This window comes from Lissotriton vulgaris, chromosome 5 (genome assembly GCF_964263255.1).
Source record: "Lissotriton vulgaris chromosome 5, aLisVul1.2, whole genome shotgun sequence".
Classification (NCBI taxonomy): Eukaryota; Metazoa; Chordata; class Amphibia; order Caudata; family Salamandridae; genus Lissotriton; species Lissotriton vulgaris.
Genome location: NC_141693.1, coordinates 1,746,316,117 through 1,746,333,784, shown reverse-complemented (window position 1 = coordinate 1,746,333,784; position 17,668 = coordinate 1,746,316,117). Strand labels below are relative to the sequence as shown.

The window sequence follows — 17,668 nt, the reverse complement described above, 5'->3', positions numbered from 1 at the left end:
CCTTTTTGCAGGGTTTTTGCAGGGTTGTCTCCAAACTTTTTGCCTTCTTCCTCCTATGTTCCTAACTCTTTTATTGTTGGTTTTAAGACTCTGATCACTTTACTACTGCTAACCACTGCTAAAGAGCATGTACTCTCTCCTTTAAACATAGCATGTTTGGTTTACACCTGTTTGGCATTTTTGTCCCCTGTAAAGTGGTATCCCATATACCCAGGGCCTGTAAATTAAATGCTACTAGTGGCCTGCAGCACTGTTTGTACCACCCACTGAATTAACCTTTCAAACTTGTCTCAGGGCTGCAGAGCCTGCGTGTGCAGTTTACAGCCACTTTGACTTGGTATTTAAGACTACTTGCCAAACCTTAAGCTCCCCGTTAATTACACACAGGTCACCCCTAAGGCAGGCCCTAGGTAGCCCTATGGGCAAGGTGCTGTGTAAGGTAAAGATAGGACATGTGCCCTTATTGTGTGGCATGTCCTGGTAGTGACAAACAGCCTATTTTGTTTCTCACTATTTTGCCTACTCCTCTCATAGGCCATCATTGGGAATTCCCTTATATACTTTTTAAGTGATCATTTCTGATCCTGCAAGGAGTAAAGTTGCCGTGTTTGGTATGTTTAGAATGGTAGTGGTAATTCCTGCTTACTGGTGTAGTTCGATTTTACTTTACTAATTTAGAAATGACACTTTTACGAACATGAAGCACAGCTGCAATTGCGGATGCTAACAATCCTATCATACATTCAAAGCTTAACTTCGTGATGGAGCAAATGAATTTATGTGTTCGCTGTTTATTTTCTTCTTAGTCAAACCAACATTCAATACTTTTTGCGGAACACAATCATAGATATTGGACCAAAAAACATGAAAAACATTACATCAACTTTGTTTGATATAAATCACCCACATAACATTTAACAAAACATATCACTATCACATGTGGATCACAAAAAAATTGTTTAATCTCAATGTGATCATTTGGCTCTCGAGCCCCAAACCCACATGAATTAATTAAAGAATTTGCAAAGTAGTATTTCTGCATTGTTTTCCAAGTGGAGTGGTGTGGCTCACTGGTGGAGTGGTGTGGCTCACCGGAAGCAGAGAACGGCCTGGGACTAGGGTTCAATTCCCGACGCGGCAGGGTCGTGGACCAGGGTCAGCGGATTCGATAATTCTCGCCTCGGTGCCTACTCTAAACAGGGATCACACTCAGCAAAACTGGGCATTAGCTTGCCTCATCTCTACAACGGCCCCCCACATTTGCCTGGGATGCCTGGTTTCACCTTGGAGATACCCAGTAGGGACCATCTCACAGGGATAGCCAGGACGGGTTCCCCAACGCTCTACAGCACCACGATGCCTCAGGGCAGCAGTGCGCTTTACAAGACACATACACATTTACATTGTACATTGTTTTCCTCCGTCTGCAAACAGCCAGCGTTTCTTGCTCTGAGAGAACAAAACATTGGGCGATATGCACAAGGAAGTGGCGGAGAAAGGCGTTAGCCTTCCTGGCCTAACACCTCTCTCTGCCACTTCTGAAACGCAAGGCTGCACCATATTTACAAGAATGTGGTGCAGCCTTGCGTTTCCCCCTGGGATGGCGCTAAATTTAGCAACTTAGTGCCAACGCAGGCACCATTGCACTGTAGTGCAAGGGTGTCTACGTGCAGGGGAGGATTGTTTATGTGTAGGAAGGTGTCTCTTGCTGCACATAAAGAATCCTAAAAAGTAATTCTGTCACTGTCATGTGTGCTGCTTCATTCAGCACACATGGAAGTCCCAAAATGGGATTTTTTAAAGGATTGTTTATGTACAGGAAGGGACACATTGTGAGCAATGTGAGCACTCAAGTCCCTTCTTTGTCCTGGTTAGCACATGTGGAGTGCTTCATTCTTCATGTTTTATGATCAGCAAGTGTCAAGCGCTCTTCAATGCGCCACATGAGCAGAACTGGACAAGCCATCCTTTCTTTACTGCCTATCCGCCCAGAGGGAGGACAACATTGCCGACGTCACCCCTCTGCGTGTGAGGACAGAGAGCGGGGAAGAAGCAGACCGTAGAGGTCCAGAGTCCCGTGAGTGCTGGCAAATCTGTACTGCACCGCCCGCAGGTTGCGCGTTTTATGCTAAGCCTTCGGAAGCCTTCCCTGGTGCCACTTGGGAGTGTCCACGGCTGGAGACGTACTCCAGTGGTTGTGCCTAGGGGATTCGCTTAGCCATGCCATATACCTTGAGGGTGCTCGCCACAAACAGTTTACTGGAAGTTTACCATAATACATTTTGTGGGAGCACATAAGTTCCTGGGGCCTACAATACTTACCTAATTACTGTATAATGTTTAATAGGCACACAGGTGCGCCGCTCCCTATGATTTCATGATGATACATGTGTTTCGCCCCTAAATGTCATTACTGTACTAGACCTTATGTGATGATGCATAATCTTATTTATAAACTGCTGCATTTCATGCCCTGATTGTATAGTATATGTTCTTTTGCATTGCATTGTCAGGATAATAAGTATTATCTCAGGATTGCATAGTCTGCACAGTACTTATATTTTATGTTGCTTTCGTCCGGTGATGATGCGCAAACTCTATACACATTCCCTCTGATGATAAGCCTTCCTGCACTGCACTAAACTACCAGAGGGAGAGCACAGGTTATCTTTGGTGTGTAACTTACTAGCCCTGACTAGAGTGGTGGTTCTGTCTGGCTTAGGTGCATACCCTAGCCAACCAGAATCTGTATCTGTGAAGCCTCAGGTGGGAGGAGAATTTTGAGATGTAATTGGAGCAGAGGTGTCCAGGTTACTGATTAAACACAGCATTTATGTCAACTTTTAAAGCCATTTCACTTTGTTGTGATCAGCCGTGATATCATTCATGGTCAGCGTGATTGCCTTTTCATTTACATTGCCTACTGCCCAGGTGCAGTCACCAAACAGTGTTAAGAATACATCTTAGAAAGAAGTTTATCATGTGGAAGCAAGACTCCGAATGAGCTGTGCCTCATGTTGCAGGTTTTCACATCCAAGATCACTGCTTTAAAAGGTGTTGCGTTAAGCCAGTAAAGCTGTTTTAGCAACGTGCATGTCCCTGAGTCCATGTCCATGAAGGTGTTCAGACATTAGTGCGCCTGGCAAGTGTTGACAGTAACCTATGAATTTTGGTGGTATGCTTTAGCTTTACTTGATTTGTTCTGTCTGTCCATTCTAGTGGGCACAGTGGAGATGCTGATGGTTTCACCTCCACATTCGATGATGACCTCCCTCCGCCCCCTCCGCCGGACCATTCAACGTTACTCTTTGAGTCACAAATATTCAACCCACCAACTCACCCCACACTTTTGGACCCACCACCGCCTCCACCATCATCTCAAGTGGTGCCTCCACCACCACCACCACCTTCACCACCACTGCTTTCAGGTGCTGCATTTAAGGGTAAGAGGGAAGGACATCTCTTAATGAACGGAATGAAAAACAATATTATGGTGGTACTTAATTAGTAATTGTTTACTGGTGGTATTACACTGCCCACAATGCTTGGTGGCATACTACTGGCAATATTATTGATGTTTTATACTGACAACATTATATGTGGTGTGATGTTATTTCATGAATATTTGTATAGCCCCAACCATCAGTAGGGCACTGAAGCTCTTTCTTAACCTGGGCACATTTGTCGTTTCTTTCCATCAGTTGAAAATGACTGATTGTATGTAGTTAATAGAGAAATGTTGAGGGGCTTCTTTAGTGCTGGTTTCTGTTGGTTAAAGCGAAAGTAAATTAATTCTAATCCAGATGAAGAACTTTGTAGTGGGTTATGTCTGTGGGAGGGCATGCTGATGACTTTGCCTTTTCTTGTTGAGCTAGATGTTTGGATGTTCATTGCTCGGCCTGCACTTTGTTTTCTAGAGAGCATTACTAGTGAGAGATTTAGCTGTTGTGTATACTTGGATGTTGTATGCCTAAGCAAACTATACCTGAATGTTTCTAAGATGTATGTTTTTGTGGTGCAACATGGGTGCTAATGAGTCAAAAGTGCTTTGTAAACTATGTGCGTTTGGTGCCCTGTAGTGCACAAACACGAGTCAGAGGGTCTAACAAGCTGGTTCGATTTGAGAAAAGCTCATTATAAATGTGATTTGAAAGTTGTTGCATAGTATGTATTTTTGGGTGGAAATGGTGAGTGTTACTGTAGGATACTGAGATAGGCAACAAAATGTGTATCTGAGCCATTTTGGATATATTCCAGTAGTTCTGTTCTATGTGTTCAAAGAATGTTAGTATGTCGCATGTCATGGTGGAAGTGCTACTGTGATCACTGTGATACCCAAATATATGATTTCTGTGTTATATTGCATATTTTCATGGTGGTGTAGACAGACCACTCTATGTTCTGCTGCATGTTCGTGAGTTTTTGCCACCCCTGCCATATCATTCATTACTGCTTCGTGTTTGGGTTTCTTGCATGCTTTTAAGCATCTACAGGCCATTAACTTAGCCAGAGGGACAGTGGACGCTGTGCTTCTTTACACTAAAGAAGCATGATGAAGCCAAATGACACTGTGGGGCATATTTGCAAAAAAGTGTCAGAAATCAGCTAAAATCAGCAGCGCCGCTCTCTGACATTTTTAAAACACAGGGATGCACTGTATTCACAAGAATATGCTGCACCACTATGTTTCCCCTAGCTCTGGCACAAAAAAAGCTGCCTAGCAACAGCACAGACACCCTGCCGCCATGTTTCAAGGGTGCCTGCACTGCAGGGACGATTGTTTATGTGCAGGAAGGTGAAGAAGTGTGGCTCAATGGTTAGAGCGGCAGACCATGATGCAGAGTTCTAGCCCAGGACCAGGGTTCAATTCCCGCCTCGGCGGGTCTTGGGCTCAATTTCCGCAGACCAGACAATTCTCGCCTCGTGCCTATTCTAATCATGGGTCCCGCTCTGGGCAATAGCTTGCTCATCTCTGCAACGACCCCAACAACGCTAGGATGCCTGGCTTCACCTTGGTGGTGCCCAGGAGTGGGCACTTCACAAGGCAAAAAAGCCAGGAAGGGTTCCACAGCGGTATGCGTACAACGCCTCAGGTACCCCTTTGGGGGTCGATTCGGTGCGCTATACAAATACTACTACATTTACAATCCACTGAGTGTCTTTTGCTTTCTCAGCCTAATGCCACAGCAGCGTCACTTTTTTGACGCTCCGGTGGCAGAGCACACCACCTTGTAGAATGCCCTTAACGCCGCAGTCCTCTATGGCAAATGGGCGTGCAATGGGATTTACAAGGCTGAGGCAGCGAAGATAGCTTAAATCCAGTGACACAGTGAGCCTGGGACCCACGTCTAGGCATACTCGGCGCACTTAGGGTGAGAAAGCAAAAGACACACAGTTGATGGGTAAAATGCAGAACAAATCAAAACATTCACCTCTAATCAAGAGATCTGGGTTCAATCCATCATTCTTTTGCTCACCATGTCATCCCAGTTTAGACCTAGCTATACACATTTCGGTCATGACCCCGTACCTCTCTTGACTGGGGGTGAATGTTTTGATGTGTTCTGCATTCCATCCATCAATTATGTCTCTTTTGCTGTGGCATTAGGGGCTTGAGAATATACCCCTGTGTGTCGGTACACCAAAAAAGCACAATGACAGTGTAAGTTTAGCAATCCTGATGGTAACATGTGCAAAAGCTAAGTAACCTTTTCAATGGTCGGATATTGCCAAATGAACAAGATATCAATTGTAGCAGGATTAAAGTGGACACCGCGAGCAGGAGTGATCTAACTGTTGTAAAGCTGGTATAGTTGCTACTGCTGTACATTTTTCCAAAGATGAACAACAATAGTTTGAAAAGCAATGAAAGATGGTGAGCTGAACACAAATTAGACAGTCTTTAAGGCAAATTAGACAGTCTTTTAAGGCCCCAGATTTCATCCACTCCTGCCCGGGCCAAGAAGACCAGTTTTCATCGGGGGCGTGTGTCAGGCAGGGTTGGACTGTCCTGTTGGGTAATCTGGCAGTACCCAAAGGGCTGATCTGACAGGTCAGTGTGTGGGCCGGATTTGTGGTTGTTTGTGGGCATGTTTTATGGTCTGGTGGGTTGATTTTCTTCTCTGGTATTGCCACAAACATTGCCTGCAGCAACCACAAATGCATGCAGTCACTCTTTACTTGCAAAACGGGTGTGTAGCTTCTTTACAAAGTTCAAAACTGCTCTGATCTGTAAATGTGGGCTACTCTTTTAGCTATCTGATTTGCTAATAGGGGCTACTTTTATTTCGGGGCCTAGACCTGTTTTGTGCCCCAGTCCGAACTTTGCATCAAGCCATTTTCAACTCCGGTATTGGCGAGCCCTAGTCAGTTCATCACTCATAGCCTAGCCAGACTAATACTCTGAACATGCAAGTGTGAGATATTAAGACCTTAGTCAGTTGCTCCCATTACAGGACAGACTGATCAGGCTCACCCCATATCACTCTCTGGTTCTCATTTCTCCATCCGAGTCCAGAACTATGTTTTAGATCCCACAAATCATAGCTGGTCGGGTGTTTATGAGGTAGCATCCTCCTGACATCCTAGATTTTTAAACCAGACATTTTAACTTTCATTTTAATTCGGGAATAACATTTCAGGACAAAAAGCACAGACCGGTAAATGAAATATAAGCAATGTACTCTAATACTCACTATTATATAATGATATTATTCAGACATACTATTTAACGCTATGATGCTGACCATGTTATTCATGGAATAAAGGGCCATATGTATCATCATGACCATTTTCGATTTCTAAATATTGATTTTTAAGGAATCGCTATTTAGAAATCGCAAAATGGTATGTATGTAGGAAATCGCTTCTTTTTAGCGATTCCTTACCATTCCTTTTTTGCGATTAGCAAATTGCTAATCGCAAATTTCCCATTCATTTCTATGGGCCAGGAGGCCCATAGGAATGAAGGGGAAATTTGCGATTAGCAACTTGCTAATCGCAATTTAGGAATATTTTCAAGGGCGCAGAGGTGTCACAAGAACACCCTGCTGCACCCCTGAAAATGGCATGTGTGGGCATATGGCACACATACATGCCCTAAGGGCATGTATGAGCGTCAAATGGCACCTTTGGATTTTAAATAAATTGCTTTTGTAAAAGAATTCACAACTTACCACCAACTAGAAGTTGGTGGTAATTTGCGAATCCTTATGGGCATTTTTGAATTAATTTTCCTTTGATACATTGCATTTAAGGAATCGCACAATTTGCGATTCCTTAAGTGCAATCGCAAAATAAGGAATGGCAAATTTTGCGATTCCTTATTTTGCTGCCAAAATGTTTCATACATACCATTTAGCAAATTAGCATTCGCAAAGGCCGAAATTCAGCGAATTTCGGCCTTTGCGAATGCTAATTTGCTTGATACATATGGCCCAAAGTACCTTCTACCATATAATATCAAGATATTGGAAGGCCCCAAGGAGCTCTGTGCTATTTGGATTTTAAATAAATTGCTTTTGTAAAAGAATTCACAACTTACCACCAACTAGAAGTTGGTGGTAATTTGCGAATCCTTATGGGCATTTTTGAATTAATTTTCCTTTGATACATTGCATTTAAGGAATCGCACAATTTGCGATTCCTTAAGTGCAATCGCAAAATAAGGAATGGCAAATTTTGCGATTCCTTATTTTGCTGCCAAAATGTTTCATACATACCATTTAGCAAATTAGCATTCGCAAAGGCCGAAATTCAGCGAATTTCGGCCTTTGCGAATGCTAATTTGCTTGATACATATGGCCCAAAGTACCTTCTACCATATAATATCAAGATATTGGAAGGCCCCAAGGAGCTCTGTGCTATATAGAGCAATGGAAATCTGAAAGGACAGATTTCTTTATAAGGCCAAGAATCTCTGAGGTGACTTGCAATATCCTTTTACTGTATGACAGAGGGAATTGTATTCCTTGCAATTCAGGGCCAAAACATCATCTTTCCTTACGGCACCTTAAATCTGTGGGTCCTTTCTCCTTCATAGGAATGAAATAGTATAGTTGCAGATATATAGAATAAATCCAGACTGTAGTGTGAAATTAAACACACCTATATACATTCCTCAAAAGTCATTGTTTTGCATATGTATGATACATTGAAAAAACATGGATGCAGTAATCCAACCTTGCATTTAAGGCCCTTAAGGCTGGACACATATCCAGGAATTTCTTCCTACGCTTCCTGTCTATTTAGAAACATCCTTTGAGAGAAACAATGTGCTCTCAGACCTTTTAATATGTTTTTTTACCTTTTGGCAGCTGTTACAATTTTCTATACATCAGTTTCTTCTAGGAACTAGGTTTGGAAGTGGTTGAAGCTAGACTGATTCATTCTTTAATTAAACACTGGCTTTTAAATGTAGAACTTTTGGAGTAAATTACTGAAAAAAACGATATGCCGCTAGAAATCTATTACAAAAACAAATTTTGCACAGATTAATGGAAGCTACTTTCAACCAAGCATTTACAATGCGAATAGGTTTCGCCATATAGTGGAGTTTAGTGTGTAGATGGAGGTAAAGAGTAGTGTTAGGATACATTGCTGTTGTATAGAGTATAGTAGTGTGCAGTATAGATTTGTAATGATAGATAAGATTATTTTTCGTTTTTTTTTAATTCGTTCTTGGATTTGGGAAAGTGAGAGCTCTTGGCATTGTAAATTATATAATCTTCTATTAGAGGAGTCTAGAGGGCTAAGAATGCTACAAGAGGAGCAGCTGCAGCACTGTCTAGAGGAATTAGAATGAGGAGTTACCACTGTGACCAGAGAAGAAGCTGCAGCCCTGCATAGAGGACTAAGAATGAGGAATAACCACTGGGACCAGAGAAGCAGCTGTAGTCATATCTAGAGGACTTAGAATGAGGAATTACCACTGGGCCCAGAGAAGCAGTTGTAACACTGTCTAGAATATTTAGAATGACGAATTACTGGCTGGACCAGCGAAGCAGCTACAGTACTGTCTGGAGAATTTAGAAGGAGTAATTACAGACAGAACATGAGTAGCAGCTGCAGCACTGTCTAGAGGACATAGAATGATGAATTACCGACTGGACCAGAAAACTAGATAGCAGCACTGCCTAGAGGACTTAGAATGGGGAATTACTGATGAGACGAAAGAAGCAGCAAGCAGCACTGCCTAGGTGACTTAGAATGAGGAATTACTGATGAGACCAGAGAAGCAGATGCAGCACTCTATAGAGGACTAAGAGTGGGCAATTTTCACTAGGACCAGGGTAGCAGCTAGCAGCACTGGTTAGAGGACTAAGAATGAGGAATCACTACTGGGACCAGAGAAGCGCCCTGCCTTGCAAAGGAGCTGCAGCACTGCTACGCTCGACCTAAAAAGAATCCACAGGTGTGAAATAAACGGGCAGAGTGCCTAGTAGTGGTAGAATGACGCACGAGGTGGAATCCAGACTACTCGTGGGTGCTGGCTGCTGGCTTTGAGAAAATCTTTGGGCACCAGCACGTATTATCTTATAAAGTGACAGCTGTGCGCAAAGAGGCAAACACTTTCACACACTAAACAGAAAAGCACAAACATTCAAATGTAGAATGATACGAATTCAAGAAAACACACAAACAACAGATTAACGCACACAATGCAAAAAAAATAGAATCTCACATAGACACTAATAAAAAAACTCAGACTGCCGCGCGGGCATACTGAAATTTACTGCAGTCACAGAAACACAAAATAAAGTGAATTGCACAAGGAAACACAAAGAGGCTTTTCACAGACAAACAAAAACATAAATACAATAGAAAGAGACACCACTCACAACATAAACTTCCTGAAATATGCAAAGAAACACATAAACACAAAGGCACTATAAACAGCGATGAGGCAGTCCCTTGCGTCATTAAAAGCATGCAGAGAAGAAATGTGAAACACGCATGGTAAGGCCTGTGTGCTTGTGTTGCACGGTCAGATTTATTTTTAGTTTCTGTTTTGGCACAGCCATCGTAGCCCTGCTAAACTGGAAGAAAATGATGGTGCCTGGACTTGCAGAACAAACTGTACAACAGAACAAACATGTGCTTGTACAGTGCCATGGGGCTTCCCTAGGGGCGTGGCTAAGGCGCCGATGTAGGTGGAAGCGGGACTCCGGAGCTCCTCCGCGCCCGCTTCACACCACCACATATCTTGCGTCCCGGCTCGGACCCGAGCCCACAAAAGTATCCAGGAGGGTATCAGGAGCACGTAGGGGGAACCTGGAGGTCTGGGGGCCCCTGTACCTGCCCTCACAGAACTTTTGGCGGAGAGCGAGGCACCCGGAGAAACGAGCGCCCAAAATGGCGGCCGCCGTCCCGGCCTGAAACGCATGGCGGCGGAGCCCTGGAAGCGACGAGGAGCCCTGGGACACTGTGGCAGCTGGCCGTTTGTCGGCGGAGGCCCCCTTGAACCCATCGGAGGTGAGGAGCTCTGGCTGGCACCACAGTGTAAGCGGGACCGGAGGGCGGGGGACGGCCGGTTTGCCTGACCCCAAGATGGCGCCGCCCGAGTGCCAGTGACTGCCTTGGCTGCCGATTGCAGAGCCCCTGGGACCTCGTGGGGTACTGAGTCCACCCTCCTGATGGTGGGTTAGCCGCAGAGCCCACATCACCAGCAAGCCAGTGGCGCTCAAACAGTGACGGCGAGGAGAGTAGAAGAGGAGGCACCGGCTGCCCACTCCTGAGAGGCACCTGGTCTGAAGGCGGGAAGAGGCGGCTGCCTGGCCAGAGACGCCCGTGCACCGAGAACCGCATCGGGACTGGTACTTGCAGGAGCGCAGTCAGCCTGGGACTCCCAGACGAGGGAGATCTCGCCAAGCGACCAAACGCAGAGCACTGGTGCCCCAAAGTCCTGGTGGAGCGGGGCCTGATCCTTGGGCTGCTTATAGACCTAGACCCCGCGTGATGCGGGACCAGAGACACGCGAGAGCGGAGTGCCTGTGATGGAGCTGAGGTGGAGAGCGGGAGCACCGGCGGGGAGGCAGGAAGAAGGGCTTCGAGGCCCTAAAGCTGGATGACCCGGGCCACCTCGTGGAAGAAGATGCACCGGGGCCTGGAGCGGGGAGCTCGGCCCACCCACGGGATCCTTCCCTGGGGGGCATCATGCAGGCGATCGTGGCGTCGCGGGAAGCTCTTGAAAAGCGCATGGATACCATCGGATCGGACCTGACCTTACTGAAGGACGACCATAGGAAGCTGAAGGAGCGGGTGGCGACCTCGGAGGTTACCCTGAAAAGTCTGCCTGGGGACGTAGCTGCACTAAAGACATAATTGGCAGAGATGGCGCAGAAGGTACGAGTGCTGGAGCTCAGAGCTGAGGATAGCGAAGGGTGCTTTCGGCGTAATAACCTCCGCCTCGTGGGGGTCCCCGAAAAAGTGGAGGGACAGGATGCGGTCTCCTACCTGGAGGGCTGGCTGCGGACTGAGGTGGCCCCAGAAGGACTTTACCCGTTCTTTGCCATTGAGCGGGCACACAGAGTCCCTGCACGCCCCCCCCAAGCCGAGGGGGCCGCAGCGTCCGATAGTACTGCGTCTCCTGCACTTCAGAGACAGGGACCACATCCTGCGGAGGGTGAGAGACCTCCCGGACCAGAGAGTCGACAATAGCAGGGTCATGGTCTTCCCGGACTTCACTAGAGACGTGCAAAAACAACGGGCCTCCTTCCTGGCGGTCAAGCGGAAACTGAGGTCGCTGCATCTGCCCTATGCTATGCTGTTCCCGGCGCGGCTGCGGGTATTCGCTGGGGAGCGCACCCACTTTTTCCTAACACCACAGGAGGCTTGGAGCTGGTTGGATGCCAGAGGGGAGTCGGGCGCAGATCCCCCGCCGGAGACCTCACCCAGGAGACGTTCCATGGAAACGATGCCGACACGACGATCTGGCTCCCCGTCGGGATGGCAGCAGGAACGAGCCAAGGCGGTGCTGGCAGTGGTGGCCATCAGCCAGGGAGACGCCAGCCCCTCCAGTAGCGCATCGGAGCAGTCGAAGGCCAGTGCTCCCAGCCCTGGCTCCAGCAGTGGGCACAAGCTCTCAGAGACGGACCTGCCGGTGGTGACTCCCCAAACAGCAGATGGAATTCTTGGCTGATCTGGATCGCAGGACACTGGCCGCATATGTAAGGTACTGGGTATGGATGGGGGCCGCTTCCGGACGCTATTCAGTGAGCTGCGGATACCCCCCGGGACTTAACACTGAGATCTTGGGGGAGGGAAGAGTCGGGAGGCCTCTCCTGAGTGTTTTTGGGGGGGTTGGGTGGGGGCGGGGGGCTTCGGGCCTGCCTGGGGTCAGCGTCGCGGCCGCTCTAGCCCTATTCTACTGTGATACGCTTTTGCTACTTGAGTTTGGATGGGGTTTCCATGTTATTTGTCTGTCCTGGGGTGTGGGAGTTGGGGTAGTTTGATTGCACAGGTTGGGGGGGGACAGGGGTGGGACCTGGGCGTGCTGGGGGGTCACTGAGAGGGCAGATAGGACACAGTGGACTCTGCAATGGGATCCGACTTAGGCTACAAATGTCTCACATGGAACGTAAGGGGGATGCATTCGATGCATAGGCGACACAAGATCCACTCCTATTTAGTCAGGCGGGGCATTCACATCGCCTTCCTCCAGGAAATGCATCTGCTAGCTAAGAAAGGGAAGGCGCTGCAGCGTCGTTGGAGGGGGCAAGTCTACCACACTGGCTACTCTGCTTATGCTAGGGGGGTGGCCATCTGGATACGGGCGGGGGTACCTTTCCAGTGCACACAACAGGTAATTGACCCGGAGGGGAGATACATAATGGTATGAGGCAAACTAGATGGGAGGGACCTTAATTTGAGTTGTTTGTACGCCCCGAATGTGGACCAGCCTGCATTTCTCTCCCTACTGTCCAACAAACTGGCCCCGTTCTTAGTGGAACCCTTGCTCCTGGGCGGCGACTTTAATAGTGTGAGTGACACTGCCCTGGACAGATTGCACCCCCCCCTACCGAACGCACCAGCTGGCAAACTGGCACTTGCGCGCTCCGCCTGGCAACACCAGTGGGGACTGGTCGACTCGTGGAGGGCTAACCACCCGTCGGACAGGGACTACTCGTTCTTCTCCGCTCTCCATGAATTGCACGTCCGCATAGATGCCTTCCTGTGTTCCCAGGACGTGCACGCAGAGGTGTGCCACAGTGAGTATCTCACGCGCTCGATCTCTGACCATAACCCGCTTCTCGTGCGGATGCGCTGGTCGCAATACCGCCCGAGGATCCCAACCTGGAAACTCCACCCGCGGCGTTTGACGACCAGCTCTTCCGAACCACAATAGCCTCGGGCATCGAAGCGTACTTCCAGGTAAACGCGGGCACGGCGGGCTCAGTCGCGACGGAATGGGATGCCTTCAAAACTGTGATGCGGGGTCAATGCATTGCAACGTCATCGGGGGTGCGGAGAACGTTACTGGAGGACATCGTGAGGGAGGACGAGAAATTACGGGGGCTGGAGAGGGCAAGGACTGAACGACCGGACACACACGAGGCCCTGCTGGAGGCGCGAGAGGCGGTGGCGGCGACGGTGGAGTGCCTCCGGTGCTTTGACTACAAGGCCTACCTTACACGAGCGCACTCGGAACCCGACAAGTCAGGAGCTCTTCTGGCCTGGCTGGCCAATCCGGCTCGCCAGAGCTCGGTCATCCTTGAGCTCAGGGACCACGCGGGAGCGGCGCGATTTGATCAACAGGGGATCAATGAGGTATTCTATGATTACTACATGGAGCTTTACCGCAGCAGGGTCCTCCCATCGCTGGAGGAATTCCAGGCCTTTATGGAGGATCTTGAGCTGCCGGAACTGGGAGAGGAGGACGCGAAGCGGCTCGGGGACAAGATCGAGGAGAGAGAAGTGTGAGTCGCCGGGCACCGACGGATTCCCAACGGAATTTTATCTCACCTATGTTGATCTCCTTGCGCATCGGCTGACGTGGCTATACAACGAGTCGAAGTGTCTGGGTCGCCTACCTGCGACCACTGGGGAGGCGCTGATCGTCCCCCTGCTGAAACTGGGCAAGCAACCGTGGGACAGAACGGCGTATCGCCCACTGTCCATGCTCAACCTAGACTACAAGATTTTAAGTAAAATCTTGGCGACGCGTTTGCTCCCCCACATGCCCATGCTGGTTCACGCAGACCAGTCGGGCTTCAACCCGACCCGCAATACGGCGCTTAACGTGCGGCGACTCCTACATGTACTGGAGGCTGACACCTATGACGGCGATGAGGCAGTGGTGTTTGCTGTCGATATGGAGAAGGCCTTTGACAGCCTGGAATGGCCTTATCTCTTCCACGTTCTGCGCGCGCTGGGCCTCGGCGAGGGCTTCGTGAATTGGACGATGCTGCTCTACCAGAACACGACGGCGAGGGTCAGAACTGGGAGGGTTATCTCTGAGATGTGCATGGTGGGCAGGGGCACCCGCCAGGGATGTCCTCTCTCCCCCCTACCGTTCGCCCTGCCTGTCAAACCCCTTGCGGCGCGAGCCTGGCTGGGCCGGGCGTATCAGGAACTGGACGTCTATGGACAAGTGCACCACATCGCATTGTACGCAGATGATCTGCTGATGTTCTTGGCGGACTCGGCTGACTCCCTGCATGGAGCTAAGACCCTCCTACAATCGTTGAGCAGAGTATCGGGCCTCCGAGTGAACTGGGCAAAGTCCCACCTATTCCCAGCCCACCCACGGAGAATATGCCCACAAACCACAGAGGGTGTGATGTGGGAGGAGAGGAGCCTGCGATACCTTGACACCTCGATCTTCATGACAGGGCGGGTATCCTTGAGGGAAATATCGGGTCGGCAATCAGGCACACTAAAGGGAACTTTGGCTTTTGGAGCACGCTTCCATTGTCACTCATGGGGAGAGTGGCGCTACTCAAGATGGTGACCTTGCCGCGGCTGCTTTACTTCTTCGGGACCCTCCCGATCTGGATCCCGGCGAGCTACTTTCGGCGGCTGCGGACGATGGTTATTGGCTTTCTGTGGGGAGCGGGCAGGCGCAGGGTGGCGCATGACACGCTTCTCCGCCCTCGGGCGGATGTAGGATTGGTAGTGCCAGACTATGAGCTCTACTACCTATCGGCGCAACTGCAATGGCTAACGCAATGGGTGGCAAGAGCCAGAAGAGGGGAGGACGGATCAGGAGAACCGGCGGGCCCGGTCCAGGTGTTGTCCCCGATTGTCCTGGGACTCCCGATGGGAGATTTGCACCTCACTCAGGAATTTGCAACAGCCCGAAAATGCTGGAACAGATATCGACGAAGGGGCGGTATTACGGTTCCGTACGCACCCGAGATCCCACTTAAACTCTGCGGGGCACTACCGCACGGAGGCTCGTGGCGCGGGCTAGACGGTTGGGACCTGCAGGGGCTGTCATCCATGGGTGACCTTTACGAAAACGGGGTGCTGTTGCCCTTCGACCTCCTGAAGGACCGCTTTGAGTTTGCGGGAGGGGACTTCCTCCTTCACGCGGCACTAACGGCGGCGATCCGCAAACACTGGAAGACGGGCATGTCGGAGTCGCCACTGTCCCTGGGCTGCCAGTACGTAGTGATGATGGCGGGGACGGTCAAGGCTGTCACATGCCTGTATCGGCGCATGGTCTCGTAGTCCGTCGCCCCACTGCTGGCCTTGAAGGCGAAATGGGAGGCTGACTTGGCGACTGAAATCCCTGAGGAGGCATGGAATGGCATACTGGAAAGGGCCCGAAACGGGACGCGCAACGCAAGGTTCCAGCTGGTGCACTTTTATGTCCTACACAGGGCCTACCTGACCCCTGACAAACTACATAAATACTTCCCAGCCCACCCGGCGTCCTGCCCACGTTGCCCGGCGGATTTCGCCGATTTCCAACACATATTCTGGTCCTGTCCTGAGCTGGGTTCCTTTTGGAGAGAGGTAGTGGATGTTCTGAGGGAGGTAACGGAGAGGGACTTGCAACTCACCATGGCACACTGCATCCTACACTGGTTCCCACACACATCAAAGAACAAGGTTACTAGCAAATTTCTGGACCTGGGGCTCCTCCTGGCGAAGCGGGCCATTACGTCCCAATGGAAGGCGACCAGGGGCCCCACGATAGAGCGATGGAAGGCTGAGCTACATAAATGGGCCCAGTGTGAGGGAGAGCTCCGTCTGCAGGCCGCACTCAGGGCAGGCAATGACGTGGCACGGGAGAGGGCCAGGGCATGGGAGGGGCTGTTCCTGGACCTCACGCTTCTGGACATGGACGAGGAGGACACCCCAGCGCATAGCCCGGCTCCGGCGAAGCTCCCGCCTGATGTGGGGATGACTTAGGCCCCCTCTGCTGCTCCCCTATTTCCATTCCATTGTGATGACTTACTGATGGTTGTTGATAACTCCTGGTGGTTTACTTCGGATCTGGTATAGCCGGGAGGGTTGAGGACTCGGTTTAGTGGTACTCTAGCACGCCTGAGGGGGTGGGGGGTGCGGGCGGGGGGCGGTTCTGGGCGAGGGAAGGGGGGTAGGCGGGGATGGGAGAGTTGAGGGGGGACGGGGGGCTGGTTGTTCAGTAATGGTAAAGAGTGACTCTTGGTTCAATTGAACTTGGGGCACGGAAGAGGGAGCGTGAGGGCTGAAAAGCAGCACTGCCATTTCCCAAACACCTGGTAGTTATTGACCAACACAGTATTCTCCAGCGCATCTCTTTCCCCATGATATTGGCGCTCAACCTCCGGGGTGTGAGCTGAATGGCTGTGTGACACGGGTGTGGGGAAGTTGCACATTAATTGAGCACCAACGGAAATGGCATGAATACACTGTATGTATCACTTACCTTGCTGCAATAAAAAGATATTTACAAAAAAAAAATGGGGCTTCCCTAGACAGACCTGTTGTTTTGTTGAGTTCTTCAATGTATCGAATATCACAGAGAAGCAGCGCTGGTTTAATTAGCTGTCAGTTTCAGCACAGTTTAATGATGACAATAAAAAGTGTGTCAATTGGAACGATTGCTATCCCTGGGCTTCCTATCACAGTGCTACAAAGCCAATTGCATTGCTCACTAAATAAATGTGAAAAGCAAATTTCTACAGTGTCTTTCTTTATAGTTCTTCTATGGAAGCACTTTAACCCTTGGCCTGCCACCTGCAGTCACTTGCCCACAGTAATGAACCCTATCAGTGTATAGCTACGAAGGCTTCAGAGTGCTTATGTATGACATTTCCGTAATGTCAGTGTAATTATGAGTGACACTCGACGACTATGACTGACACTTTCCCGTAAGCAAAATCAAGCGGTGAAGACGAGGGAAACCTATAAATATCAGTCATTACTTCCACATAGCCGCCAAGTTTTCAGTGTACTTATGAGCGACATTCAACTGCTAAATGTGTGTCACTTAGATTGACTCATTGTCACAAATAAAGCCAACCAATGACGTCCATGGAAAGAAATAAATATCAGAAATTGCACCCTTTTTAAGCAATGAGGATGTCTAAAATATCCTGAAAGTGCTTCCAACACACTGAAATGGAGGCTAACACTTGCTTCAGAATGAACACGGGGGCAGGTTTAAGAGAAAGTGCTGCAGCGCGCAATGCCAGGAATGAAAAATATTTACACTATTATGTTGCATTCCTGTGCT

At 49.2% G+C, this 17,668-nt stretch overlaps 1 protein-coding gene across 2 annotated transcripts in view; it reads left to right on the top strand.

The window, feature by feature from the left end:
- ABI3 (ABI family member 3) overlaps positions 1-17,668 on the top strand; it is a 356,535-nt gene that overhangs the window by 207,131 nt on the left and 131,736 nt on the right. For both annotated transcript variants that reach the window (XR_015296055.1, XM_086923998.1), the window contains exon 6: positions 3,220-3,443. Coding sequence is in view for 1 of the 2 variants with exons in the window: in XM_086923998.1 (XP_086780124.1) it covers positions 3,220-3,443 (224 nt within the window). In the remaining variant the exon portion in view is untranslated. The remainder of the gene's footprint in view (positions 1-3,219; positions 3,444-17,668) is intronic.